This window comes from Electrona antarctica (genome assembly GCF_951216825.1).
Source record: "Electrona antarctica genome assembly, chromosome: 20".
Classification (NCBI taxonomy): domain Eukaryota; kingdom Metazoa; phylum Chordata; class Actinopteri; order Myctophiformes; family Myctophidae; genus Electrona; species Electrona antarctica.
The window spans coordinates 23,626,369-23,644,617 of NC_136801.1; the positions used below are offsets into that span (position 1 = coordinate 23,626,369).

The 18,249-nt window shown below is 38.9% G+C and overlaps 1 protein-coding gene across 1 annotated transcript; it reads right to left on the minus strand.

Annotated features, from left to right (window-relative positions):
- Nucleotides 1-1,389: 1,389 nt before the first annotated feature.
- Nucleotides 1,390-13,334, minus strand: LOC306913077 (ADP-ribosyl cyclase/cyclic ADP-ribose hydrolase 1-like). The gene is made up of 8 exons (XM_079489600.1): nucleotides 12,749-13,334; nucleotides 11,840-11,966; nucleotides 10,604-10,739; nucleotides 8,597-8,679; nucleotides 7,016-7,089; nucleotides 4,116-4,202; nucleotides 2,691-2,774; nucleotides 1,390-2,567 (listed from the first exon to the last, which is right to left on the minus strand). The coding sequence occupies exons 1-8, from the start codon at nucleotides 12,967-12,969 to the stop codon at nucleotides 2,510-2,512; spliced, it is 870 nt and encodes a 289-aa protein (XP_079345726.1). The 5' UTR covers nucleotides 12,970-13,334; the 3' UTR covers nucleotides 1,390-2,509.
- Nucleotides 13,335-18,249: the final 4,915 nt, after the last annotated feature.

The following is an 18,249-nucleotide window of genomic DNA, read 5'->3' on the forward strand; positions in this document are numbered from 1 at the left end:
ATGGATGTGGTAATACGCTGATCAAAATAATAATTATTCTACACTTTAATTGTGTAAATGTCTTGTAAATTAAGTAATGATTATGTTTAACCATAATTTACTCTTGAGAGTTAAATCATGGCTAACTCTCCCCTTACGGGTCTATTTGGTTTCATTTTACACTCTCAAGCGTTAAAGATCTCTAAGGGTCCATTTGGTTCCCAACTATCCATGGTTTAGCTGGGGACCACCTGGAACCCCCTCAAGGACCACTGGTTGAGAACCACTGGCATAGATCATTTACTTTTCATTGATTGAAAGCTGAAACCTTTATTTATTCTCAAAGAGAGCGTTGAGGTTTATTGCAATGCTGTCAAAATCACACACACACTACAATTAAGACAAACCCACAGAAACAACAAATAAAACCCAAACAGTACTAAAACTATTTACATTGTGCGGCAAGGAGAATTGAGAGCAGCTTATTACATTGTCCATTGGATATTGGGGCATTATTATTTTACCACGAATTGTAGATTGTTCCATGAAACTGGAGCATCGTAGTATAGCAAACTCACTGATGGGGACCATTTTCAGGGTAAAACCGTTATCCACATGCTGGTTCACACACACACACACACACACACACACACACACACACACACACACACACACACACACACACACACACACACACACACACACACACACACACACACACACACACACACACACACACACACACACACACACACACACAACAGATCCAAACATTTTTGAGGAGGTTTTCAAATGAAGGCATAACCAGACACCGTATGCAGTATGATTAACTCACAGTAATATGAAATGCAATGATTATAGTCTAGCACCGGTCAACAGTATATGAAAATGTAATAGTCCACTCAAGGATAGACAAAGCATCGCCTCTTCCAAATAGAGAGGCTGCCGATCACTGCAGAGACTGAGCAATATTTGGTCAGTCTTTTTGCAGCGATCTTCTGCAGTCCTCCAAGTTGCAATCCACGGAGCACAAGTCTGTGGACATGCCCCAGACTTCCAAACACGAGCACAATTAATTGGCAGTTATAGCCAAGTGACTTGATACACTCTACCAAGGGCTGATATTTCATGAGTTTAGATGTGAAGCAAATGTCCATGTACAGATCAAAAGAACAGCCTATTTCAAAGATGACAACTGATTTACTTGTTTCATAATAAAAATAATATCTGGAGCATTTGGAATATTACAGAAAATGTTCACACACACACACACACACACACACACACACAGAGAACGGTTATCGTACATTGATGACAACTTCAAAGGGATAACATGGTCAAAGTAAAGTAGCCCGTCCAGCCACTAGCCAGGCCAAAGCATGGTAAAGAAAAAATACAAATGATTTCACACCAGTTGCTCATGTCAGGATTTTAATCAACAAGTATTTGAAATTCCATTGTGAGGCAAGTAGTGAGATATGAAAATAAAATATTATTACAGCAGCACTGGCAGTTTAGTAGGCTTATACAGTACATTACACATCCTAGGTCCCTTTCAAGAATATAAAAAAGTATCAAAAAAAGACAAACTAAAGTATGTATAAAAGATTATTATGATGTACTTTTTCTGTCTGCAGCATATTGTCGGTCCATGATATCAATATAAGGCTCCTAGTGTAAATTCATCTACTTATGCATAAACATTCACACCCTTGTCCAAACTACAGTATCTTCATATAGTTGATCCTCACTGATGCTCATGAGAAAATGCTACCTTTTTTTTGTACTTGCTCTGTGTTTCATAGGAGGGCTGTGGACACTTCAGAAACCCCCCTACCAGTGACATCATCATTAGGCAGGTTTTGTTTTGTTGTTTGAGTTTTTGTAAAACTGATAGCATGCTAGCGTGCCATGAATAGAAAGCCTGCAGTTTCTATTAGCTTGGATTTCCCATCGATGATGTCACTGGTGGGTGGGTTTCTGAACTGTCCACACAGCCCTTGAGACACAGACAGACAGAGTAGACAACCATGGTGGCATATTATAATGAGCATTAGTGAGGACCAATTATATGAAGATAGGTTGAAAATGGTCGTCCTTTAACACAAAATGATGTCCATTACATCTGTGTGTCTGGACAGGATACAAAAAAAAACTAGGCATGTAACAATACACTCAACTCACAATACGATATGTATCACGATGTGAGGTTCACGATACGATTTTTCACGATATTTTCAACACAATTATTTTCCAGACAAATTACCGAAAAATGTAACTATATCGATATATCGTTACATGCCTAAAAAACACATCCTATCTACCAACAGGATACAAAAAAATCAGACCTGTCTGAACAGAGTGGTGGTGCTGTGTGTGTGTGTGTGTGTGTGTGTGTGTGTGTGTGTGTGTCAATCAGGAGGTTGATGACCTGCAGCTTATGGTACAAACAAGACAATTCCGTGCTCAAACGGACAGACCTACAGACAAAGCTGTGCCTTGGAGTGTCTAGCACCACTCAGGAACCTGTCTACCAACAGGCCCCACAGGGTGTTTCTGGGTTTGAGGCACAGGCGCTGATGTTGGCCCTGAAGGGAGACAGAATGAGAAGAGCGTCAACATACTGTGTGTGAACGCGTGCACGCACGCGCACACACACATGCACATGCGCACACACACACACACACACACACACACACACACACACTTACTCTGCCACCTCCCTACACTTGTATTTAAGTCCAGGACGCAGCTCTTTCTGCAGGTCCCGTAAGGATGGGTTGTTACAATCTGTCCTGAAGAAAAGGAAAGAAGAGGAAAAAATGAAGAAAAAAACAATGTTTCATGTGTTATGACTCGCAGACTTAAAACGGATTGATTGGAAGATCATGCACTTTGTGTTTTATTCACACCTGTCTACCAAAGTCCCATCATAACGTCCAGAACCCATCGTGTAACGCAGTGGTTCCCAAAGTGGTGTCCGGGGACCCCCAGGGGTACTTGAGGGAGTTCCAGGGGGTCCCCAGCTAAATGACCCAAATGGACCCTTATGGGTCTGTAACTAATTTTTACACTCTCAGAGTTAAATTAGCATTGATTTTACAATATAAATTGGGGGTCCCAGAGATATAAATGCTATTAAATGGGGGTCCGTAGACTAATGCATGTCGACACTGGGGGTCCTTGAAATTAAACGGATTGAAAATCACTGCTAGAGCCGTAAAAGTCTTCTCTCATGCGGGGGTCCCTGGCATGTCTTTTCAAATGGGGGTCTGCTGGCTAATTAGTGTCAATTTGGGGGTCCTTGACGTGAAAAGGTTTGGGAACCAATGGTGTAACGGTTACATGATGAGCGGTAAGTCTGCCCAATTTGGTCTTCACACTACAGGGGTCTTCAACGTTTTCCAGGCCAAGGACCCACTAGCTCTTTGGCCGGGACCCCCACTAACTACTATTGTATACAACTGTGTTGCAGATTACACTGTTTCATAGATTACATAGCTTCACAGACTTGTTTGACAGTACTGTCATTGGTGTTGGATTCATGTCAATGTGTATTTTCAAGACATTTAACCACCTAACTCATCATCAATACGTACATAGTGCTGTGAATTTTCTCCATGCCGTCTAAATAGCAGCCTCTGGTGGACACTTCTCACTTGATGGCAACTCTCTGATTGCCATCAATGCCAATGACAGTTTGGGTGTGCCCTATATAGGCAGCAACTCAGTCCACAGGCCTCACTTGGTGGACAGCAGTCACTCAGTCCGATCCACAGCAGTCAAACTTGACCTTTCAGACTGCTATTTTTCTCTCTACACCAAACCTCTTTGCCGGAAACAGTGATGCGAGGCGTTGTGACCTTGTAGATCAGCTATTTTTGGCTAAGTTCTCCTCGGAATAGGAATGCTAGGGTTCAATTGGTTAATGTAAAAGGGGGGAAAAAACGATCCCTCTGTAATAACTCCAGGACCCCATAGGGGTCCCAGGCCCCCTGTTGAAGACCCCTGCTGTACGCACTCACCATGTTTTACTGCTGTCACATAACAGAAAAGCGTAGAATTGTTAACCCTCATAATGATATATAAGTGTAGATAATCCATGGGAAACATGCAGTACGAGGAACACATCTTACACAAGAGACTCCTGGGTGACCAGAACTATATTCAGAGTCTTTACTCTGGCGGCGTTGAACCTCTGGACCTCAATGCTGCCAAAGATACTGTGAAGAAAACAAAGCCATAGCGTGGTTAGATTCAGCAATAAATATGTGATGAAAACAATGCCATAGCATGGTTATATCTGCCATAATCATGCACTAAACTATAATTCTCTATCCCAATAATTATGTCAAGTCAAGTATTTTAAGTGCATCATCACAGAGCCAATACACTTAAAGGTGTAATGAAACGGAAATGGTGGACATTTTATTATGAAGTTTCAAACGGTTTCAAGTTGAAACACCGGTCTGAAGTTTCTGAACCAATCAGAGCGTCGCATCCCTTCAGGCGATGGGACGGTAGCTAGGGACTGTTGCTATGCTATACGCAGCAGCGTGGTGTGTGTTTGTTTACAAATCAAATAGACGGCCAACTGTACCAGTTTACTGTTATGTGGCTTATTTCTACCCTATAATGTTTTCAGATACATATTTTAGCGTGATGATTAAGTTGAAACCGAGTAATACACTGTCTGGATGTTATCTGGAATGGGAATAAAAACGGAGGATTTCTGTAATCAATAGCAGCTGTGCTGCACGGATGCGCACATATGGAGAGGATACGGGTGAGCTTCATTTTTATTGGCTTTTATCGATGTTGGCCTCGACACGTCATCACACAGCACGTTTTCGTTTTCAGGAAGTAATAAAAAAAATATTTTTATGGACTTTTGATATAAAAACACACAAAAATGAGAATTTTCCCATTTTTTTGGCATCCATTGTTAGGAATGCTCATATGATGACCACGGAGATGGTCTAAAAGTGTGAAAAACGTATTTCACTACACCTTTAACAGGTGAAAAAGAAAACAAAATAAAAGTCACGCACGCACGCACGCACACACACGCACGCACGCACGCACGCACGCACGCAATTATTTTCTGTAATAACCCTAACCCTAACCCTATGGATTACACTACATTAACTAAGGAATAGGAATAAAAGTGAAAAATAAGAGTGATAAAGCCTAAATGATCTACAAGCTCACAACGCGTTGCTAGTGAGTTTGTATGGCTATATTCACTAACATTTGTTTTCTCATTTATGGAATTTCTTAGACTTTTCTTGTATTTCTTCATGAAAATACTTTTTTTTAGCTGGATGTTCCGGGGACCCCACACGGTAACTCTGTCATTTTCTCAAAGATTTTTTCCAAATATAATCCAAGTACAGTACAGAGCACAGTACAGTAACTATAACAATAAATGTATAGTTGCACCGCTCAGTTCACACAGGTGTCCGCAACCCCACAAATGGGTCCCAACCCAGTATTTGGGAACCAGTGACCATTTCAGGTCGTGATACCCCCAAATAATCTCATTTGAATTGGGAACCCCCTACAATTAGCCCTTCACTAAGTCCCTCCCCAGCCCATCCTTGTCCAATAGGCACGTTAGCAGCGAAGAAAGCTTGACCTGCATAGCAACCGTTGCTAAACTATTTGGATTGGCATTGGACAATCGCTTTTTGGGGTAGGATTTAGTGAAGGGCTAATTTGGACAATGTTTGACCAATAGTATAGTTTGTTGATTACTTTTGCAGTAATGGTCTTTTTTCATTTATTTTTTTAGGTTTTAAAAATGTCAACACACACAAGCTGTGCAGCTTGCCAAAAATATATTTTTTGGCAATATTGTTTGGCAACACCTGGAACAGCGTGGCGCATCATGATGGGACCCACCTGGGGGTCCCGACACACAGGTTGAGAACCAGTGGTCTACAGTACGTGACAGTAGCAAGCGTGAATAGATTGTGGTTGTGGTGATAAAAGTGGCTACGCACCACTTGGTGTCTACGCCCTGGAGGGAGAAAAGCTCATCTCTGACAATGTGCTTACAGGTTAATCAAGTTTTACCCTGAATGGAACCGTTTTAAATTCCTCCATAATTGTTACAATTTACAATTTAGGCATTTAGCAGACACTCTTAATCCAGAGCGACTTACATTAGGCAGGAACAAAAGTATGGGAATACATCACATATATAAAATGCATTTATCAAGAAACATGCGTAAGCTAAGAACGTAACTAGAACATATCTATATAATGACACTATACATATTAACTATACATATATACTATACTATGCTATACATATGTAGGCTACTATGATGTGCTATGACTATATACAATGCAATTATTGTGCTGTCTACATGACATGCTATAAGTCTGTTTCAAATGCTATCTAAGTCATCTGTTAAGATGACTTTGTAGACAAGCCATGGTATGTTACGCTTAAGGACCCAGTAGCATTTTAAAATGAGTTGGCAACAATGTCCGTCATAAATAATGTCATAAAGCTAGGGTTGAAGTTGAAAGGTCAACATTCAATCCTAGTTCATGAGGTCTTTTAAGCAGATTTGTGTAAACACATTTTAAAAAGCCTATACACATTTTTCAATATTCATATTTTATCGTGCATTAAAAAAGGAGTTTATGTGAACGCCACAGTTAAACATGTTATGAAGGTAATTATTCAGTTTGTAACTTCAGTAGTTAGTCAATGACTAGCCTGGCCCAGCCAGTGTTATTTCTGGTATAGAGGGGCCGGGGGCCGGCTGGATCAGTCGGTGGATCCTATTGGTTCACGCATCTGAGCACCCCCGATGCTCTCCTCCCCGTTGGAAAACAGCGGAGAATACTGATGTCACCAAATTTGGAACGACGCCCCTCTGCACTATAGTTCACTCCCACTCCTAGACCAGGAAATGTGGCTTGTTTTCCCAGGCGTTTCTTTTTCTTGTGAAAACGAAACGCCTGCGGTCTCCGAGGCTAGTCAATTACTGGACAGCAATAGACTTTTAGAATGACTCACCTATTAGCATCGAACGGTGCAGCTATGGACCCATTGAGCATTGTTGTGACATCACCACAGGCAGCTTCTGCAAACTATAAGAGACATAAAAACATATTTTCGTGAACGGAAATGGCAACTTCCTTACTTGGATATCGGGTGGTATATTTCCAGACTCTACCTGTCATATAGCATTCAGAAATTGTGGAATAGTTGTCTGGCTACGTGAGGCTAAGGACTGACTGACTGACTGACTGACTAGGCATTCTTTGTGCTGTGAGTGTGACTTTGTACATTTTTGAGAAAAGGTCATTTAGATTGGGGCCACGTGCAATTGTCTCAAGGTAATGTGTGTTTGACGCTCCTTGTAAATGCATTCTTCTTCTGCTGCTTGCTTGCTGCACAACATTCCTAAACAGCCAAATGTGAGGCATCCTGAGTGAGTGGGACTCTGCTCACTCAGGAGAGAAGCTAAGCAGTGTGTCTCCATGGAGGAGAGCAGGACAAAACCTCATTGATAAACAGCCAAGGCTCACAGACCCTTTCCTTCCCACTCTGCCTATCAGAAGAAATGATAAACAGCCCAGGCTCACAGACCCTTTCCTTCCCACTCTGCCTATCAGAGGAAATGCATGCATTCACTTTTAGGAAATGTAAACAGTGTACGTATAGACTGTCTGATATTTGCTTTTGAACATATCACAGTTTAACAATTGAAAAAAGGGATATTTCACTTTCAAATGAAATAAACATAAAAATATATATTAGAAATGATGCGTTTTTTGTATGTTTATTTTATTTGAAAGTGAAATATCCCTTTAAATTAAAACATTTATGTTAAGCACAATATCCTTCCCATCCATATTTTGGGCTAATTTTTAAAAAGCATCCCCCCCCAAAAAAACCAAATGTTTCCAAGATGCTTAGCTATTTTAGCTAGGCCTAGTATATAGGGCATAAGTGGTTAAGAAAATGTCGCCTCTGGGTTTTTTTTCACAGTACACATTACTTGATTGTTTTTATTCAAAGACTTATTATCATTGGTCTGGATGGCTCAGTAGGGAGAATACTGATTTCTAGGTCTGGTTGGTTCTCAAAGAGTGGTCCAGGGACCCCTAGGGGTCCTTGGAGGGTTCCAGGGGGTCCCCAGCAAAATGTGTTAACACAACATCACAATCATTTTAATCAATTTATACGTTGACTATTCAAAACGAGTAGATATACAAGCTCACATCGTGTCACTTTGTGCCGCACTGTGAGCATGTGCATATGCTATTTTTGAACATTTATGAAAAATATGAAAAATGTTTTCTATGTATATTTATGTCTCTATGTATATTTATTTATTTTTTCAATAAAGCATGCCACTGCCTTTGCAACCTAGATTTTTCAGACAGTAGTCCATATCACATAAGATCAATGTACAAAAAACAAAAAGACAAACAACATGGGAAAAGGATAAAAGCGAGCAAGGCTATATAGGCTATATGAATAGCCTATATATATATATATATATATATATATATATATATATTACATATACATTTTGGGGGGTTCCTGACATGAGAACATTTGAGGAGCTCTGTTGTTGGGTATACTTACTCCAGCTGAGGCCCGGTTCCAGAACGAACGGACAGTGTTGTTGTAACATTCAGTCCATCCTGGGCAGCCACTGGTTAATGTTTCTAGGAAAACAAACATGCATGTTTTGCAAACATGTTTAGTAGTAGTAATAACAGTAACAGTGAAGAATACAGAATTATGCGCTTTACTTTAACATGAAATTTGAGCAAAGACATTTTTATTTCACTAGAAAAACTAGAAAAGTATGGCTCCTCAGATCGCAGGTCTCCGCCAGGCCGGGTTGCCTACCAACGGCTTGCAAAATTATATATATTTGGTCGTGGACCCCTAACTCAAAAGATTTTGTTCCAGGCACCCCCAGAAGCAAAGATTAGAGTTAAAAATGTTCGCTTTAAAAATATATATTCACAATTTTTCAAAAATAGGAGATCTACAAGCTCATATCGTGGCAAGAAGCGCTGACAAGCTTGTAGATCTGCTATTTTTCAATAACCAAAGTAGAAAAATAATTGCTAAAGTAGTTGAAATCTAAAATGACAAAGATTTTAATGCGTTAAGAGTAGGTAAGCTTTATGTATGTTTATTTTTGGTTAAAGCTAAGCATGGGATTTAGTTTGATTAGTATTTTATGTTCAGGTAACTTACCCATGATGTTTTGTCACTTGTAAAATAAATCACTGTATTTTGGATTTTAAACTGGTGTTGACTGGATGTGTTTGGGGACTGGGGAGGAGGGAGTCCATTACATTATGTTAACACCTAGTGATGACCACTAGGCTGAGTCGTAACAAAAGGAACCAGTTAAGGTGGTTCAGGAATCTAGTAAGAATGACCTGGTCACCAGGGAGATACAGGCGGGGATTTCCGGTTACCTCTCTCCTCCAGATATATATATATATATATATATATATATATATATATATATATATATATATATATATATAAAACTCTATGGGGCAGACCGAGTAGCCTACCAGGTGGGAACAACCATTTACTCAAGGACATTTTTGAAAATATAATGATAATTGTCTCCACCAGGCCGAAGGCATGGGGAGAGAGTATGTTTTGCACTCCGTCCGTGTGTCCGTCTGTCCGTGTGTGTGTCCGTCCGTCCTTCCTTCCGTCCGTCTGTGTACAGCTAATCTCCGGCACCGTTAACCCGGTCGATGCCAAACTTTGCACACACACTCCCTGGATGCCAACGATGAACCTCTGCCCCACATTTTCCAGAACGGCCTGTTATAGCGCCACCATGAGGCAGCTTTTCACATGTTTTACCTAAAACTGCACCGATCTGTGTGAAACGTTGCATGCACACTCCCTAGAGGCCAAGGACAAATCTTTGACCTGCATTTTCCGCATCTGCCTTTTATAGCGCCACCAGGAGGCCGACTTTTGTCAAACACATTTTTTGATATTACTCCTCCAGATTCTGTCCAAAAATCTCACAAATCGTTACACAGTATCTCTATGGTCATGTGCTCAAGTCAGATCTGTCCGATATTTCATATTCCATCCTAATTGGCTATAATTGGCTTTCACAGTTTGCAAGATTGCCCCGTTTTGAACAAAAGCCTCAAATCATGAACGCAGCATGCAATTTACGTGAAATCTTTCACACATTTTCTTACTAGGCTGAGGAACCCTTTTCACATTGGCCTGTTATAGCGCCACCAACAGGTAGATTTTTGCAAAACACATTTTTGGAACAAAATGCCTCAAATCATCCAATTGCCATTAAACCCTTTTCACATTGGCCTATTATAGTGCCACCAGGCACTCTGCATTTCCTCAACAAAATGAAGAAAACCTGTTTATATTACTCCTAAACATTTTGCCAAACATCTCACACAGTCCTATCCTCCTGGTGGAGACCTGTGCCCAGAAGGGCACTTTTTCTAGTTTAAATGTATTGCTGTATTATGTCACCATTTTATCTCATTTTGTCATAGCTCCCGGCCACATCTCTTCTATGTTTTATCGCTGGTGTCATCTGTACAGTCCTTTAAAAGGCGTAATACTTACCATTGCTGCCCTCCTTCCCACACCAGGTCAGTCCATCCAGGACGAAGCCCAGTAGAGAGTCTTCCAGAGTCACATAACAGTCTCTCTTCTCTGTGAATTCATGGACGATGTCCTTGGTTTTGCTCCAGAACATCATCTAAGACAAAATAATAGTTATCAAACACTTTCGCGTAGTTTGCTCTATGCCAGTGGTTAGTCAAGGACCCCGGAATGCATATGGATTTGGCCAAGGAGGAGCCCCCATCTGAAGGGATTGTGCGCCAGGGACAGCATAAAAGGTTGTATCGTATGTACTGTATGTTAAATATACGGTAGATTTGTGTTGAAAGTATGTTTGGGCTCACATCTGGTCTTGTCCTACGCACCTGTTGACTTTGTAGATATGCAAATGACACAAAATAATATTCCACTTTTTTCTACAAGCTCACAATGCGTTGCATGGTGACATGTTTTCGCTGTTGTGTACAACTATGGCTACGTTTTAGATAGGGCTTAAGTGCTTGATGAGACTAATTGATTTATTATTTGAAGATAGAGTGCCATGATATTTTGTATTTCTTTCCAGTTTTTCACGTGTTTATGAGGTGACAGTACCTTACACCCCTTGGTGTGGTCGTTATGTGCAATGATGTCTTTACTTTGTAAATATTTAGGGTTTCCTCCTGGGGGCTGAAACCTTGACAGTCAAATGTCAAATTAAAAGTCACACCTGTGTGAACTGAGTGGTGCAACTACACAGTGACGTCACATACTAACCATAGCAACCATGCTCGGTTAGTATACGAACAAACACGGGTACACGGGTACAAAGCCAGTTGTTGAGTGGTTTACACCACTCAAAAATAGTGATATAGTGACATCACAATATCATCCCCTCCCCTAACCCCTCCCCCTTTATCATACAACAACAGCTGTGAGTGCGGTTTCAGTTCAGGTGGATCACCACCCACCAGGCAAACCAGGCATACTTAATGAACTGGTTGGCGTGTCCATATAAAAACGACATTTTAACAAATACTGTACACCTTTTTGAAAAAAATGTTCCTCCTTATAATCACAGCACTCCATCTTTAAAAAAAAAGATATATTCAAAACTAATACAAAAAAAGAAATTGCAATAGATTTGTCGATATAAAAAATTAAACAAATTTGACAGTAAAAAGTGCTTCTCGTATTGTATTCATTGAAAAAAGTATCTAAAAATAAAGGACATTTGCAGCCCTAGTTGTTACTCACTCGGTTACATGCAGGTTCAAAGGGCGCTACAGAGATAAGGGCGTCATAGGCTTCCATGGGAACGTTGCATGGATCCTTGCCCACATAGGCACTCTCAAACACACTCCAGACCTGTTCACACTCCATTCTGGAAAAGGAAAGAAAAAATGAATGATCATGCGTCATTGGCTTGTGGTGGACATTTTTTGTAAAAATTCCATTTTTCCCACAAACATACAAAATGACCTGGCAATAATATTAGCAGAAACTTATCATGTTGCAGAGATTGTAGCTCGGCTATTCTCAAAAATATATTTTAATATAGATACCTTGTGAAAAGGGACATTTGCTAAACTAAGTACTTTTACTTTCTACATTGCTTTATAGATGCTTTTATATATATATATATATATATATATATATATATCGTATAGATTTTTTTTCCATCACTGACTTTTATAGCCTAGTTTTACACAGTTTAGGCTCGCAAAAAACCCCTAAGTTAATTTAACTGAGTGTAAAAAGAGGGTGTGTGTGTGTGTGTGTGTGTGTGTGTGTCATAAATATTTATATAAATTATTTTAACGCTAGAGCCATCCAGGATCCTTGTGAATCATTCATGACCATAACACCTTTGACTCTGCATGTGAATCTGCATTTTTGATGAATTGAACAAGGTAATGTAAATGTACTGTAATTCTGCAAACTGTAAATATTTCAATCAATCAATGTGAAGAAAGAAAAATTAACTGCTATGCTCTATATATGGTGGCACTGGCAAGTGGCATGAACATCCGATGTCATTCAACAGGAAATAAACCTGGACCCATTCCGAATGATGTTGTCAGTGAAATATCGATCATCTCCTAAAATGAAAACACTTAATTAACACATAATTAACACATAAAAAATGTCTTAACAAAAGGCTACCTCTTGTTAAAGCGCGTCGCAAACGCTTCGCATCTGGTGGTGAATTCCTCCCTGAAGCTGAGCGGTGCGGGGGTCAGTCCCAGGGTCAGAGCCAGGACCAGGACCCCCAGCCCCAGCACCACACACACCACGACGACCACCAGCCAGCAGCCACGGCTCCGCACTTTGCGTCTCTGCTGCGAATTCTTACCGAGCCCTGCATACTCTTCTTCACGTTCCATGATGATCGGTAACAGTGAGTATTCTTCTCGGACTATCGATCATGCAGCAACAACAGTGTCTCTCTCAAAAGCTGTTTCCTTGTTGTTGTGAGTGACTGACCACCCGCAGCGGGTTGTGTTTGTTTACCAGCAGCAGTAAAGTGCACCGTAGCAGCATTCACAACACACTCACGTCTATTTGTGGAACAAGTGGGGCTGGACAAGGCACAACAAGTCACTGCGCGCAACACTCACACACACACACACACACACTCACCACAGTAAAACTGGTGGCCAAGGCTAGTTAGTTGACTCTACTCTTCTTCACATAAATCTTCTGGAATGTCACCTGTCGTGACTCTGTCACTGATTAAATGGATACAAGAAGAGTGGGACTCGAAGAGCATATTGGTTGTTTTATGGGTCCCTCCCAAGGGGCTGTACCTTCAATACAAATCTGAAACATGCTAAATTGGCCATTTTGTCTAAAATGTAAAATAAATAAAATCTAATAAAAAGTCATAAGTAATGTAAAGTATAGCCTACATCAGTGGTTTTCAACACTTTTCACATCAAGGTCCATCATTTATTTGGAATTAATTTGAGCCACGGACCACCAATTTTGTTGTCGCTGGATAAGATTTTATCCACAATTCCATGCTGTATTGATGTTGGTACTATTAGGAGAGATAACAGGCAAACGTTGATTAAAATAACAATTCTTCTACATTATCTAATTGTGTAAACGTCCTGTTAATTAAGTAATGCAGATGTTTCACAATAATTTTACTCTTAGAGAGCGTAAAATGAAACCAAATAGACTATTTGGTTTCATTTTACGCTCTCAAGAGTTAAAGATCTGTAAGGGTCCATTTGGATACCAACTCTCCACATTTAAGTTCTAACTGGGGACCACCTGGAACCTCATCATGGACCACTGGTCGTCCCCGGACCACTGGTTGAAAACCACTGGCCTACATGATGGCACTTTATTATCAGACTTACATCCTTCAACTTAAAATGCCCCAAAAGACTAGCAATTTTTGTAGCAATTGTAGAAATAGTAGATCCTTCCTACTATACCGTTATATATTATTTACATGGCTATGAGGCAAGCTGGGACTTATTGCAGGAGTGTGAATTCATGAGGTCCAATATCTATGGCTGCCAGTTGCAGACTTGCAGTTATAAGTTAGTTGCCAAAACCTCCATCACATCAATATCAGTAACGGGAGAGACTGGCAGGAGGCAGGCAGAAGACAGCTGTGGTGGCGGCGGTGGCTCAGGGGTAGAGTGGCTGGATGGGAACCGCAAGGTTGCCAGTTTGAACCCGGGCTCCCCCAGAGTTAGTGTCGAAGTGTCCTTGAGCAAGACACTGAACCCCTAATTGCTTCTGATGTGCTGGTTGGTGCCTTGCATGGTTTCTGCCACCATCGGTGTATGAATGTGCGTGTGAATGTACTGCACACAATCTATGTAAAGCGCCTCGGATAAAGGCGCTATATAAATGCACCATTTACCATTTGTCAGTAAATGACTACATGGATGGTCACCAGTTAAGTGAGTTGCGAACAAAAGCATGATTTTGGTGGAGTGGACAATGGGGGAAAGGCTGCTCACTTCGAAATGCTTTAATCATAATTGACCTGTGTCGTCGGATTCACTTCATGGTTTAGGAAATATACACATAACATTCAATGAATAATGTGATGGCGTGCAGGTGGGGGGAAAAAGGTTTGTGTCTGAGAACTGAGAAGAAGACAATAATTATTTTCATAAAGTATTTACTGTAATATCCAACACTGTTCCAGCATGCCCCGCTTCCGCTACAGGTTGTAACGTGCCTCACCTCCCTTTATGTGACACTTAAGACTCAACTTTGGTATGAACTTCTGGCTCAGTGGTCCAGGCACCTTGGCTGGTAATCCAGTCTGGCGGTAAAAAAAAGGCTCAACTTCTTAAACAGCCTATGTGAAGTTGTATGTGTAATGGACTTAAAGCTGCACAATGCAACTTTCATCATCTACCCTGGATTTGAACCCGGTTTCCTGCATGTACAAGTGTTGGAAGTTTTACCATTAGCCTGCTTGCTCAGGTGATACATTGAATCATCAGGTCCTTTGTCTATATACGATCTAAATGTCTTAATAGATGAGCAGGGAGACAACATACAACCACCCTAATTGTATAAATTATATTGTATTAACATACCCGGTACCCATACAGATTGTTATACGCCATATTATAACATACTCTACTACAGTCTACCATACAGATTGTATAAGTTATATTTTATTAACTGTGAGATGGAGGATGACTGATTTAAGCAGTCACACCTGGCCTGAGTCAAACTAGAACTGGACTCAGAGCTGGGTGTGGCTGCGCACCTGTTGTGCATGGACTTGATCAAGGCACAACAGAATAAATCAGTCATCTCCACAAACACTCAGGGGAGAGGCTCTGTCCACAAACACTCTCCCCTGAGTGTTTGTGGACACTCTCCCCTGAGTGTTTGTGGAGATGATTTATCCTGTTGTGCCTTGATCAAGTCCACCCAGGTGAAAAAGAAATATACTAAAGTATAGTACATTTATTATATAAATGTATTTTTTTCAAAAAAATTAAGTTGTACTTAGTTGCACTAAAGTTGCACTAAAGATATATTTAAACATATTTTAAATATATTGTAATGTACTTTCCCCCCCGAAAAAAATACAATTTAATTACAAATAAAGTACAGCACAGTACACTTTTGCTGGTGTCATTAAGAATATTAAAGTATACTATCATTACATTTATAGTGCATTAACAATACATATCAAGTACTAAATAAATATATAGAGTATATTGCAATTATGCTTAAAATATATTATCAATGTATTGCAAATATACTTGTATTTGTTTCAAGCATACTATCAATGTATTACAAATATACGAGTATGTAATAAATTAATTTAAAGTATACTTTTAATAGTTTGAAGTAGTAATGTAATAATAACGCATTTAAACTCACTACAAGTACACAGACAATTAATTTAAAATATACTATTATTACAATTAAAGTATGTTTGTGTTGTAACATTATGATTACATTGCTAGTATACTTGAAACTATTGTAAGTATACTTCAAATTAATTTATATTATACTCCAAGTATATTTTGAGCATAATTACTATACTACTATTACTATATATATTTATTTAGTACAAATGAGTATATTAAATATACTTCTGAAAAGTATAAATTTGCATATATTATTAAAAAAAGAAAAAAAAAATGTCATATTGTAAAGGCTTGAGGTATAGTTGCGGCCTGCAAGAGCCATGACAACTCTTTGTTGGCGCAACCATCAACAACAAACCCAATCCAACAGATACTACGCATACAGTATGAGAGAGACTGGCCAAATGAACAGACATTTACAGTCATGGTTTTACTAAACAAATTACATAAAACAACATAAATCACCAAAAAACACTAACAAAACACTAAACACAATGACCCATAAAATAACGCCAATATGCATTCTAATATTCAAATAACACCACAAATAAGAACAATAACAGACAGTCCTTGGAACCCCAGTGCATGCTGGGAAATGGACTTCCTCTAGCCACCAATATAAGTATATTTTAATACACTCAAAATATCATAATTTTAAATATATTTTAAAGGAAAGGTACTTAAGTTGAACAAAAGATAAACATTATTTGAATACACTTTTAAAAGTTACATTTGATATTTTTGTTTAGTACACTTAAACAAATTACAAAATTAATTTATGTTGACATTGAATGTGTATATATTCAATATATTTTGAATTTACTTAATAACAATACATTACAAATATAATGTAAGAAATATATTTCTAATAGCATCCAGGAACATTCATGAATAGTATACTTAAAATAAAGTAGACTAAAGTAAACTTTAAGTGTAATGCTTTTTCTGTATACTTTGTCAGCATTATACTATAAATGCACTGATGAAAAATGTACTTTTATGAAGTATAATTAAGTGAAACTTCAATACATTGGTCATTAACATACTTACAAAAATGTATACTTGAACATATTTTGATTGAATTTGTGAAAAGTATACTTTTTATATGCATATTATAGTATATCTTAAGATAAGTGCATATTGAGGATACTTTCCTAGGAGTATACTGTATAAGAACTTCAAATATAATAGTTTAAAATATATTTAAAATGAAATGTATTTAAGTTCAACAAAAACTTAACATTATCAGAATACATTTTTGAAAAGTACATTTAATTGAATTAGAATTATGTTGACATTCAATGTACTTTCTAGAAATATATATTGAATGCACTCTGAATATATTTGTAAAAAAGATTATTGGAAAAAAATGTACTGTTAGCATGCTTTGACAAAAGTACCAATATACTTTTAGTACAAAAGTATACCTTCAGTATAATAAATGTACTAAAAGTATATTTTTAATATATTAAAATACATTACTTTTTCACCTGGGCATGCACAACAGGTGCGCAGCCACACCCATCTCTGAGTCCAGTTCTAGTTTGACTCAGGCCAGGTGTGACTGCTTAAATCAGTCATCCTCCATCTCACATTAACATACTCTACCTACCATACAGATTGTTTAAGCATTATTCAAACTGGTTAAGCACGTAAACCCTGTGCCGAATAGTGAAAATAGACGATCTACGATCTCACAACATGTTGCTTTGTGAGGCATTGTGAATTTATAGATCTGATAAAGTTTAGTTATATTTGTTTCACTTGTTTCACAACATTTGTTGAAAAGGTTTGAAAATGTTGTCAATCTAATGTTCATGACATGCCCAGATAAGAAATGAATTGAGTCCACCACTGTTGCAAAAATAAATTGTTTATTCCCAGATGTATTGTTTTCTTTCAGCATAACCACATTGTGTCTCATTGTGTCTTATACCGCCCACAGGGGAACTTGAGTGAGTACTGCCCAGTGCCCATGCAGTACATGAGGAGCGCGGAGGGTGTTTTAAGCATTGTTATACTTTAGCTATTGAAAAATAGCAGATCTACAATCTCGCTACGAGCTTGTGCCTTGTAGGTTTGCTATTTTTGAAAAATCGTCAAAATGTAGTGCAAATCGAACATTTTAACTCAAATCTTTGCTTCTGGGGGAGTCCCTGGAACAACACATTTTCAGATGGGAGTCCATGGCCAAATGCAGATAATTCTTGACATGAAAAAGGTTGAGCACCACTGACATAGAAACATGAGGTTTTTCAGAAAACTGTCATGATTTAGAAGACATTTGTAGAATGGAGC